A 12,740-nucleotide genomic window follows, 5' to 3' on the forward strand; every position below is an offset into this window, starting at 1 on the left:
GGGATTAGGAAGTTCCACATGAAAAATATGTTATGTGTCTATTCAACGAATTAACCAGTGAGTGATTTCAAAGAAATGTGCCATCCCAACGGCATAAGATGCTTTTGCTTATTCCATTTATGTGTACACATTAATATACCACTATATCATAGATATCGCTGTTTATCCTTCATCATTATTTAGGCCATGCACACTGTTTGTATTGATACATAATACTCGCCATCCACATGTCAAAATCCAGTGTTTGAATAATTGTAAAGTATAATGTTAAAGTTACCAGAAAAAACTTTTGAGTTTCTATCACTTAAAAATGCAACATTTATTGGCCTCTGTAATGAGGTGTGTTTGAAGTGCTCTTCTGGAGTCTTAATATATGTTAAAAATTTCCGCTTCTGAAATTTTAAAAAAGGGTGGGAACTCAGCAAACACCTGTGTATACTGTGCTTTATTTGAATATTTCCGTGAATTTTTAGAAGACTTGTGTTTGACTGTGAAGCTTAGCCAAACAACAGAGAATCAACTCCCCCTGCTGACTGTATCCAGGAAAACATGACACACGTGTACCTGAAAAGACAGGAATAAGCTGACAGATGATATGTTACAATGCTATGATATTGACTTCTCTGTGGAACCATCTAAATTCTGTAATTTAAATTCTGGCAACTTGAGAAATCCTTCTGTAGTCCTGCTGACTTTTCCTGTCAGCTGATTCTTCGCTACTTAGAGCCTGAGTATTATGCAGCGATGAGGTAAAATTTACATTCCACTTATGGTATTAATTTTGCATTCCTCTGAATGAAGCGGGTCAGAAGGTTGTAAAATCAAACATTAAATGAATCGGAGGAGACAGTAGTGCAATATACGACTGCCCTAGAGACACAGTGCAGTAGCTGATGGGATTAATGTTGGGTCTAATTTCCTGCTTTTACAGGATGCAGATGAAGCTGTCAGAATTGCAAGGGAAATTGGTAAGTTCTTAAATTGGCTATGGTGAGATTTGTATGCCTTTCAGAAGATGCTGTTGACTAAATTAACTGTGTAATAAGTAGTCCCTGTGGGGAAAAAATGATTTAAGTTTTAAAATTCTCAGTTGCCTTCAGGACTGGAAGAATCTGAGCATTAATGGTCTCTTTAATTCTTAATATTTTTGTGATATAGGCAGCGTTTTAGAGGCTTAAATTGCAGACAGGATGCAAGCTTTCGTAATCATAAATCTGATTAAATGAAGGGTAGCATTTTGTGAGTTTATATGAAGGGGAAAGAGTAACTTTGTGCATAAGGTGCTAAGACATGGCTAATCTTTTATCAGGAGACTGATAGAATTGTGTTTATGCTGTTTGTTTTTGTAAATTAGGCTATGACCAGCAACCAATGAACCAGTGAAACATTGTAGTTTCACTCCCCAAACAGTAGAAGACCCCTCTGCCTCATATTATGCCCCTTCCAATCTTATTTGAGAAACTACTTTTGAAACCAGGACATTTTAAAAATGGTGCAGTTATAGGTGCAGCTCTTCAAGAGGAGTGAAATACTTCACTTTGGAGTTCCTGAAGTAGTTCTTTGGATCATAGCCTATAATTTGGGAAATTTCATAACTTACACACATTTTATTTTGTGAAATTGTAAGGTGGCCTGTGGAGTATGAACCTAATCAAACTTTGTCTTACTCTTGGCCAGTGTTTTGTGTGGTGGACAGTGTGCTGGAAAGTAGACCAGGGAGGCTGGGTGAAAGTGATCTTTCAGTTTGGAAGCTTGTTTGAGCCTTGTCTGGTTAGGGATGAATGGTCAGTATTTAAAAGAATGTATTTTTGGACTGGAGTGTAATATAGGTCCGATTCAAACAAGTGACTGTCATGTGAAGACTTGTTTCAAATAGCAAATAATCCATACCATTCTAGCAAAGAACTACAACACCCTATGCCATTGCATCCCATCCCCTTCATCTGCTACTATAAGACCCAATATAATGTCCTGAAATTGCTGCAGCCCTTATATGGTTGCATTTCATATAGCCAACCATGTAAGAGGTGCAAATCAAGCCAGAAGGAAACAATGTGAGAGTGAATTGAATATAGTGGACTGCTTCCCTTTTTCATATGCAGCAAGTTGTACCTTTCTCCCTTTTGTGTCTAGAAAAAGCCATTTCCAAGGGTTGCATTCTGATAAAGGACAAGAGCTTGAAAGTCAGCCAAGTTACCTTTTGTTAATTTCATTTATATTCCACTTTTCCTGAAGCAGCTCACAATCAACTTTAGCATCATCAAAATACATAAGTTTTTAAAAATGTTAAAAATTATATCAATAAAGGCAAATAAGAGAAAACCAACAATTCAGTAAACATAGGATAAATTCAACATGATAGTTTAATAATCTAGACAGGGTTGTATCAAAAGTTAGACATACTCAGAGTAAGCCTGTTGAAATTAATAGACATGGCAAACTTGGGTCCATTAATTTTGACGAGTCTAAGTTAAACTTAGCTGGAAGCAACCCTTAAAAATAGAAATTTGATTTACCTCTGTACTTTATAACAGGCAAAACAATAATACCATCACAGGTATTAGTCTTGCTGTACTCCAAGAAGCCACAGCTTAAAAGCAATTGAGAGATGCAAGGTATTCTCAGCAGGCTAGGTTCAAAGATGGCTCCCCCATCTCTCCTTCGGAGGAGACTTAAAGCAGCAGAAAGGAAATCGTAAGTCTTCTTGCCTCCCGCCTCCAAGGTGTGCCTCTTCATAGAATCATAGTTACAAGGGACCCCAAGACTCCTCTGTTCCAACCCCCTGCTATGCAGGAATCATCACAGCTTAAGAATCCTTGACAGATGGCTATCTTACCTCTGTTTAGAAACTTTCAAAGAAGTAGAGAGAGACATACCATATATTTAATTACCATACAACATGGGGGAAATGACCATTGATAGGTATACAAGGTTGTAATCGTAACCAACTGACATTGGAGCATGGGCCTAGCCAGGATTTATGTTTTGAGGGGCAGAATTGAGCTATCTGTGATGCAGTCGGTCAGTTAGTTAAGCATTTTTATGTATTTACTTGGGGGGGGTAGCTGCCCCCCCGGCTACATCCATGCATGGGACTAAGCACCACTGAATTCAAGTAGGACTTATTTATGAGTAGATATGGTTAGGGTTGTGCTGTAGGACATTACCTCTAGAGTCTTATCTCAGGAGGGGGAAGAAGGTAGATGAGTTTCTGGGTGGTTGCGGTAGATCACAAGGATTTATGACTCCCTGTTCTATGAAAAATGGCAGTGACCAAATGACTGCCCCCCACTCATGCACACAAGTTATGATGCTGAAAATTAAGATAGCTGGGGAGAGGGTAGCCAAGAGTTAATTTCGTGTGTGGAAGAACTTGTTCAGGTACTCAAGATAAATTCCTATGCAAATAGCACTTTAAGTGTGTATCTTTTGTACCTGGTTCTGGTTGCTGGATCTTGAGAGCCAAATAAAAAAATCAAATGGATCCTTCAAGCCTGAAGTACCTCCCTCTTCCATTGAATTCCAGTTCATTTTGGGGCTCCAGTTCTAAGTTCTGGACTCAGTCTCTAAGGCCCTAAAATGTCACTGGAACCACAGTATTTTTAAAGCCTCCTTTACAGTACGAAGCTTCCTTCTCCTCTTCCTCTTTTTTAAAAAACCATAATCCTAAATAATTAATAAAAGTATTGTCATGCTGTCTTCCTACCACCTTTTTAGGATTACGAAGCATTCCAAGGTGGTTTACAAGTAAAAAAATAATTTAAAAAATGAAACCACACTAAAACACTATTAAAACCTAAGCCTACAAGATCCTTCCCACACTGCTGCTGGTGGTCAACTCTGTGGTTGAAGCAGAGGGGACAGTTCTTCCAAAGCAGGCTCTGAGGTCTTCTGTGTGATCTACTGAACAACTAAAGTCTCTTTGATCTGTCTTTTCACCATCTGGGCTTCGGATCTTGGGGATTTGGGACAAGACTTTCCTAGGTATAGCTATGGAACATCGTTCCCAAGGAGGCCTGCCTGACTAGTTCACCAATTGCTTTTTGATGAGGAGCAAAGGTGTGGCTTTTGGATTAAGTTAGTTGAAACAGTGCTACTGATTCTTTTCTTGGCTAGTAGCCCCTGTCATGTTCAGCTGTTCATTAAATTTTTTATTTTTTTGAGATTGTGAAAAAAAAATATTCCCCCCAAAATATAGCTTTCTTTAGGACTTTTTGACTGGAAGGCGACATATCCATACTTTAAAAAATGTGCAGTATTACCATTGTAGCTTTGATTTGCTGCTTGTATCCACTTTTATTAATTTAATTTGATATACTGAAATTCAGAAGCTAGTTACCGTTAATGATAGTGTACTGGCAGTACCCTTCCCAACTAAGAGCTTTTTAATAAACCTATTGTTTTCTTCCCTGTTATTGGACATGTGGTCAGTTGTCATGTCTGTATGACTTACTGATCAAAGTCTGAACTCCTTTCTAATTGTTCCCCGCTGCTAGGCTACCCCGTCATGATCAAGGCTTCAGCAGGCGGCGGTGGGAAAGGCATGAGAATTGCGTGGGATGATGAAGAGACCAGGTGAGATGCTGTCCAAAATCTAGTTTTGATGAATACTGCTGTTTCCAAAACCCCATTAAACCACTGTGAGCTGACAGTCAAACAGATATCAAACAGCAGATTGAAATGCAACAGTTTCTGCTCTTGTCCCCTGGCATGTCTTAGCAGTTTTTTTAAACACTGGGGTTATACATGTATTCATTTTGAATGTAAGTTGAATTAAAATAATGTCTTATAAGAAAAAAAGAGCCCAGTGATTTGTCTGATTTCTGATTGCTAATATTTGAAGCATGTTCTCTCTCCCACTGTCCCATTTATACCCTGAAAATCTGCTCCAGAGACCTGGGGCCCCTCTGTAGCAGATTTGGGGGAGGGTATGCGGGAAAAGGAATGGGAAGTTTGGTTGTGTGAGCAGGATGATGATGATGATGATAATAATAATAATAATAATAATAATAATAATAATAATAATGTTTATTTATACCCCGCTCTCCCCAGCCAAGGCCGGGCTCAGGGCGGCTGACAAGCAATAATAAAAACAAGTTGAATGAATACAACTTAAAATCAAGATTAAAATACAACAATTAAAATATTGAAACATTAAAATATTAAAATGCAGCCTCATCACAGGAGGAGAAAGGAAAAAGAAAAAAGAAAGAGGGGGAGGGAATCAAATTGGCTCCAAGCCAAAGGCCAGGCGGAACAACTCTGTCTTACAGGCCCTGCGGAAAGAAATCAGATCTTGCAGGGCCCTGGTCTCATGAGGCAGAGCGTTCCACCAGGCCGGAGCCAGAGTTGAAAAGGCCCTGGCTCTGGTTGAAGCTAATCTAACTTCCTTAGGGCCCGGGACCACTAGGGTGTTGCTATTTATGGACCTTGAGGCTCTCCGTGGGGCATACCAGGAGAGGTGGTCCCGTAGTTACGAGGGTCCTAGGCCGTGAAGGGCTTTAAAGGTCAAAATCAACACCTTAAATCTGACCATGTACTCCACCGGGAGCCAGTGCAGCTGGAAAAGCACTGAGTGAATATGCTCCCATGGCAGAGACCCCGTGAGGAGCCTCGCTGGAGTTTCTGGGACAGCTTCAAGGGCAGCCCCGTGTAGAGCGAATTACAGTAGCCAAGCCTGGAGGTGACCATCGCATGGGTCACTGTGGCCAGGTCGGGGTGGGAAAAGGTAAGGGTGCTTCTTGTTCAGTGTTGGATATACAACCCTTAGCCTTTAGCAGCTTCAATGTAAAAAAGTGTATTTAACATTTTTTTTAAGAGAGAGGGAGAGACATATAAATAGTGACAATCACATCTTGTGGTTGTGAATGCTATAAATCAGTTATTCATAGGTATGATGTGATCCAGGTGCTCAGTGGTGCTTCTGAGTCCTGTCCTTCCCAAAGCTTCATGGCCCCCCAAAACAAGATTAGTCTGCAAAGTTTCTTATATGGCACATCAGGGTAAACAATACTTTTAAAAGTTCCGTGCACATGTTTGCATGCCCATGCTTGCGGTTGGAGTTGTTGTCTGGCTTGCAAGCATGGCTTTAACATTCATGGGGTAAAGAACTCTTAAGTCAGCAGGGCAATATTTAAATATAGTGGTACCTCTGGTTAAGTACTTAATTCGTTCCAGAGGTCTGTTCTTAACCTGAAGCACCACTTTATCCAATGGGGCCTCCTGCTGCCGCAGCACTACTGGAGCACGATTTCTGTTCTCATCCTGAAGCAAAGTTCTTAACCTGAAGCACTGTTTCTGGGTTAGCGGAGTCTGTAACCTGAAGCATATGTAACCTGAGGTACCACTGTACTTTAGTTACCCATTGTTGAGCATGTTCCCCAAGAACTTCAAAAGGCTAGAAAAGGCTAATCCTTCATCCTATGGGCTTGCTTGCATGCCACAGTAAACCGTAAGCCATGTTTTATTGTGAATTTACCTCAAATTTGTTGTGGCTTCTTCCCCTGTACAGTGTCAATGCAGCTGAAACAAACCATAGTGTAGCTTGTTGTGTTGTATGAACCTGAACTGTGGTTTGCTTGTTTGTTTCACCAACCCCTGAGACTGAGATTAACCACTTCACCACATTGACACTTTGTTCTTGGTTTAAGTGCTGGACTGTGACCTGGGAGATGAGAGTTCAAATTCCCAATCAGCCATGAAGCTCACTAGGTGTTGATATGAGTGTAACATACCGGTAATACTTTTACATGACCAAAGTTATTAAGTGGCTTTAAAATGCTGGGGGAAGGGGACAGTGGATTGGGAATTCTCCAAATAAAGAGTACTGTAAACCAGGGTCAACAAATTTTAATTACACATGCTAATTTTCATTGACTGAAAGGCTCAGACACGCCCAAGATCAACAGCTAGGGATGTTTGCCTTGTTTGTAGAAAGCCCCGGAGTTCCTATTCACTGTTTATCTCTGTTTTGTGCCAGATGTTCATCTCACTGGTGCTTTAGTGGCTTTGCATTTGCATCGTTTCCTCACTCGGCAGACCACACAGCACAGTAGGACAGAGCAATTTGGCATCTCAAGAAGGAAAAAGGGAGCCACTTTTAAATTGGTTCCTAAATAATTTAGTGGGATCTCCTCATTTTACGTATTCACAGGTTTGTTTTTTTTAAAAAAATTATTTTGACAAAGTAATATAAATAAATAAGAATAAAAATGTGTACCCCACCACCGAGACCATTCCATTGTAACTAATCCAGCCTCCCAAAATTTCAACACCTACCTCTTGTAATGGTTTGACCCCTTTCCGTTTTAACAGTACAAATTCTACAAACACCCTCCATATCTCCTCAAAATCATTTCTCCTGCATATTCCCCGTCTTACCTTAATGACGCATGTTAATTTAGCATTACTAGCTATATCTCACACCTCTTTATACCATTCTTCCATTTTATATTCTGTTGCCCCTTCCACTTCAATAATCCAATAGCTGTCAATAAATTTGTGAGCAAGTCCTTCATAGCCTGTGAACCTTCCACCCCAATGCTACCTCAGGACTACATATTCATAGTTTTCGATGGTGTGCAGAAGCTTAAGTGTGTGTGTGTTGTGCTTTATCTGCTTGGCTTGTTACCTTTTTAATTACAGTGGTATTCGGGTTACAAACACTTTGGGTTACAGACTCCGCTAACCTGGAAGTAGTACCTCGGGTTAAGAACTTTACCTCAGGATGAGAACAGAAATCACGTGCCAGCGGCATGGCGGCAGTGGGAGGCCCCATTAGCTAAAGTGGTACCTCAGGTCAAGAATGGTTTCAGGTTAAGAACGGACCTCCGGAACGAATTAAGTTCGTAACCAGAGGTACCACTGTATGTTGTAATGTAAGCCATGTTGGACTTCAAAAAAGATGAAGTAAAAATATTTTCAATAAAGGTGTGGGATTTGTGATGGCGAGCTGTGTTCTGACGGAGAGCCCGGCTTTGCCCAAGTGAGTGGAAAAACTTATCACTGGCAGTAGCAAGTAGCAGAAAGCCCCCAAACAGGGATTTTGAGGTGGGGCTAAACAAAATCTGTTTTGGATTAACACTGCCCCTTAACACAGTTTATGCTTGAAGAGTTGCCATATTGGGTGGTTTATGCAGAGGGGCTGGGACACATTCGCAGTCCCTGTCCCCAATGTCTTCATGCCTGTGTGTTGGTCTCAGACATTGGTGCTGGGGTTCTTAAGAAAAGGGTGTTTCTTCATCCTGGTTTTTTTTTTTAAATTACCATTTTTATTTTTGCCTGGCTTTAGATAGGATGCCTATCAGTTTCCTCTCAAGATCCGTGTGATTCATAAATTAATTTACTTGGTAGCCACATGGATCTAACATAAACCAGTTTTCATCATTATACAAACATGGCACTGTAACGTAGGCAAGAACACGAGCATTTAGTTGCACATATTTCTATTTTTCAGAGGGTTAATCACATTCATTTAAACCTTTTGAGGAAAACTGCCGTAAGGTGTCTAAGTGGGCATAAGGCAAGCTATTTTCTCAATGCTACTATTCTTACTTGTTGTAGTGCTGTGCCAAAATGGAAAATATTTGTAGATCATTTATCAGCCATCCATTCTTTTTTGCTTCCCAAGGGCATGGTGCAGTTGTCTCTTAACCTTTTCAAATTATAGGCCTAACTTTAGCACCGACAGGCAACAATAGGATCCATTTATTATTTTTTCTTAACATACGTGCACATCTCTGTCTTTCTTCCTCTCTTCTTCTTCTCCCCCCTCCCCCCAAAAAAACCTTTTTGGCTTCTGTTCTCTTGTATTTTCATCTTCTCTTAAAATGTAAACAATGAGGAAGGTGGTGATGCAGCTGTTGCAACCCCTATATAGTACAAGACATGACCCTGATTTGGGTCATGCCACACCACTTGTAGACCAGTGCCTTAATGGAAATGTTAAACATCTTGATCCCATTGAGCAGCCATAACTGCCCTTGCCTTAGCTTACAGAAGCATCCTGTGTTCAGCAAGGCAGATGGAGTCATCTGGTTATTCTATTTGTGCTTGCATCCTTCCCTCCACCCCAAAAGCAGAGCTGGGCCAGATTAAGAATTTCTGAGGACATAGAATGATGGAAAAATCACTGTGGGGCTGTTGCAAGCTGTATTCCCTCCCTTCCCTTGACAAGTGCAGGCCAAGTTTAAAGAGGCAAATGGAGACAAACACAACTGAAAATAAGTATTAAGACTTAGTTTTGGTTAAGCGCATACATCTAGGCTTCAAAGATTTATGGATTATATAATTAAGCATATTGATTTTAACAAAACAACAAACAAAGCACTGTAATCAATAGTTTTAATTAACTCATGCATCAATTAACTAAAGTCACTTATACATGTTATCTAACAAAATGCTTATATAGAAGAAAGCCAAAGAATTAAACCACTTTCATTCTCACAGTTTAAGTAGCACTGGATCTAATGATGCCAAATGTTTGTAAATAGGTATGATAAAGAGTTTTAACAATTAAGTAACAGATAATTGGGTGATTGCCTCAGATGTTCCTAAATTGAAAATAAACTAAAGTACACGAATTGCCTCTAACATGCTGATAAATTTTAAAATAAAAAGTCATCTGAAATGTTGCTTTGTTACATACTTTCTTTTTTAAAAAACCCTTGTTATAGATTGGTAGGTTTCCAAAAACCTTTCTGTCACAGGATGTTGCCTGCATCAATAAACCATGAGTTACTGCTATGTATATGAACTAGAATGAGCCCAAATGATGCTTTGGGCTTGTATCTCGTTCCCGTTTTCCTACATAGCTGGGAAAAGGACTTTAGCAAAGAGTTTAGTTTCACTTTCCTCTAATGCTGAATTGTGTTTACATACAAACGAGAGATCATGATTTAAAACAATCATGGTTTCTTGTTGTCATAGAGCCTCCAGAACTCTGGGAATGACCAGTGACAATCAAACTGAGATATAATGGTTCAGGTGATCTCTGAGGTAGCCTGGAGTGGTAGTATAAGGTTAGTATAAACATGTTGGAGCAAAAGCAGATCAGATCTCTACTCCAGCAAATTCAGATAGGTCTCGTGATCTGGGGAACCGGGTTTGCATCTCCGCTCCTCCACATGCAGCTGCTAGGTGACTTTGGGCTAGTCACACTTCTTTGAAGTCTCTCAGCCCCACTCACCTCACAGAGTGTTTGTTGTGGGGGAGGAAGGGAAAGGAGATTGTTAGCCGCTTTGAGACTCCTTAAAGGGAGTGAAAGGCGGGATATCAAATCCAAACTACTACTCTTCTTCTTCTTCTTCTTCTTCTTCTTCTTCTTCTTCTTCTTCTTCTTCTTCTTCTATGACCAGAAAGAGATTTGGGGATTGTAGACAAGCTATGCAACACCAACTTGGTGTGATGGCAGTGAAGAAGGCCAATTCTGTGCTAGGGTTGATTTGAAAATAGATTGAAAAGACAACAGGCTTAGGCAAATTTATGTTACGGGCACATTTGGAAAACAGTTCTAGTTTCCTGGCCTCAAAAAAAGAAAAGAAAAAAGGCGTAGAGCTGAAAAAGGTGCAAAAGAGAGTGTAATTTGATCAAGGGGTTGGTGTGCCTTTCGTCTGAGGAAGGGTTATGAAATTTGTCAGGTTTTGGAAGAAAATGGATGTGCAGAAGATTCAGAATGGACAAAGTACATCTTCACACAATGCAATTAATTTAATGGAATTGATTGTCACAGGATGTGGTGATAAGGTAAAGGTAAAGGTACCCCTGCCCGTACGGGCCAGTCTTGACAGACTCTGGGGTTGTGCGCCCATCTCACTCAAGAGGCCAGGGGCCAGCGCTGTCCGGAGACACTTCCGGGTCACGTGGCCAGCGTGACATCGCTGCTCTGGCGAGCCAGAGCCGCACACGGAAACGCCGTTTACCTTCCCGCTGGTAAGCGGTCCCTATTTATCTACTTGCACCCGGAGGTGCTTTCGAACTGCTAGGTTGGCAGGCGCTGGGACCGAGCAGCAGGAGCGCACCCCGCCGCAGGGATTCGAACCGCCGACCTTTCGATCGGCAAGCCCTAGGCGCTGAGGCTTTAACCCACAGCGCCACCTGCGTCCCACGATGTGGTGATAGCCACTAGTTTAAATTACTTCAAAAGCGAATTCTGTAAGGAAGAGTGAACAATGGCTATTGGGCATGATAGCTAAATGGGCTCTCCATAGATACTTCTGAATACCACCTTCAAAGGCAGAGGGAAAGAGACCCTTATACCCTTCATTTTTGCTTCTGGGAAGCATGTGGCTGCATGTGCCTAGAACACATGTGGCTGCATGTGCCTAGAGTAGATGGACCTGTGGTCTTATCTCATAGAACACTAGGTATGCCTACCAGGTATGCCTGTTGAACTTCTAAGACCTCCAGATATACACATATAGGTACAAAATTTGCATAAGATGGTGCAAACATAAGACCAAATTGTACTGTTAGTCATTATTTGGGATATTGATCATGACATGTCTTTTTACAAGCATTTAATTGAATGTGTGTACATTCCAACACTATACTCACATTATATCTGTCTGGAGATCTTACAGGTTGGGTAAGCATGGCTGAATGAAAGAACGAAAGCCATTCAGATATTATTTTAGAGAGTGTCTCCAACTGTATGCCTTTTCGGAGTTTTATCTTTGTGAGAGGCCAGACTAACACAAGGAGCACAGCCTTCTCTGTAGTGGCACCTCCACTGTGGTACTTACTATTGGTTTTATTTTTAGTAGCAAGTTAAAAAACACACTTCTTTTAACTGCCCTTTGAGGGAAGGTCAGGAAATGTTGATTTCGTAAGCTGGCATAGATTCCTTTTCCCCATCCTCCAGTCTGCTGGACCTGTTTTCTTTTCTTGCACCCGTTTTTGTTTTTAAACTGGTATTTATTATGTTATGTTGTTAGTTGCCGTGCATGCTCAGTGGCGCCATATTTGATAGGATACAGATCCTAAAATAAACTGTACAATAACCATTGGTAACCTTGGTACAATATGTCAGAAACTTTCTTCACAACATAAGGGCAAGGAGAAAAGCTAATTACCCACTTCCCTTCAGACACACAAACTGATTTTTGTAATTGGTATGCACAGGGAGAGATACAGAAGATAGTGCTGATCATTTTTCCTGTTTTACTTGCTGTAAATATTTCATGTGCAGCTTCAAATTCTGTGTCAGAGGCTACTGCTATGTTTTCCCTGATTTTGGGTGGGGTGGGTACTTGTTGGACAATACAGAAGACTACCTTTGAAAACCTGCTGGACATGCAGCGCTCCTCATGCAGATTAAGCATTTGACTAACAATAAAACGAATAAATTTGTTTTTGTATTTATAAGTGTTCCATTTGTTTGCATTAAAGGGAAGGTTTTAGATTTTCATCCCAAGAAGCTGCTTCAAGTTTTGGTGATGATCGATTGTTAATAGAAAAGTTTATTGATAATCCACGTCACATAGAAATTCAGGTTTGTACCTCCTTTGAATTAAGGTATTTGAAATTTGTGTTTCCTCTTGTATTTTTCTCTCTTACTAATTCAGTTGACATGATTTTGTATGATAAGAGGCAAAGATTTAGCTGAAGAACCATCATTTGGTTTTGTCTCTACAAGCCTCAATATGTGAAACTTAATCTGTGGTCAGTAATGAATTAATCTTCTCTGACGAGAAATCTATAATATGTGCCAATCTCCTAAAAGTTCTGTTTTTCCCCAGTCT

At 40.5% G+C, this 12,740-nt stretch overlaps 1 protein-coding gene across 2 annotated transcripts in view; it reads left to right on the forward strand.

Annotated features, from left to right (window-relative positions):
• The window catches only part of PCCA (propionyl-CoA carboxylase subunit alpha), a 236,867-nt gene that overhangs the window by 80,637 nt on the left and 143,490 nt on the right, over nt 1-12,740 (forward strand). For both annotated transcript variants that reach the window (XM_083735288.1, XM_083735287.1), the window contains exons 8-10: nt 932-968; nt 4,497-4,575; nt 12,388-12,490. In XM_083735288.1, coding sequence (XP_083591414.1) covers nt 932-968; nt 4,497-4,575; nt 12,388-12,490 — 219 coding nt within the window. The remainder of the gene's footprint in view (nt 1-931; nt 969-4,496; nt 4,576-12,387; nt 12,491-12,740) is intronic.

The sequence above is a fragment of the Podarcis gaigeae genome (genome assembly GCF_964106915.1).
Source record: "Podarcis gaigeae genome assembly, chromosome: 4".
Lineage (NCBI taxonomy): Eukaryota > Metazoa > Chordata > Lepidosauria > Squamata > Lacertidae > Podarcis > Podarcis gaigeae.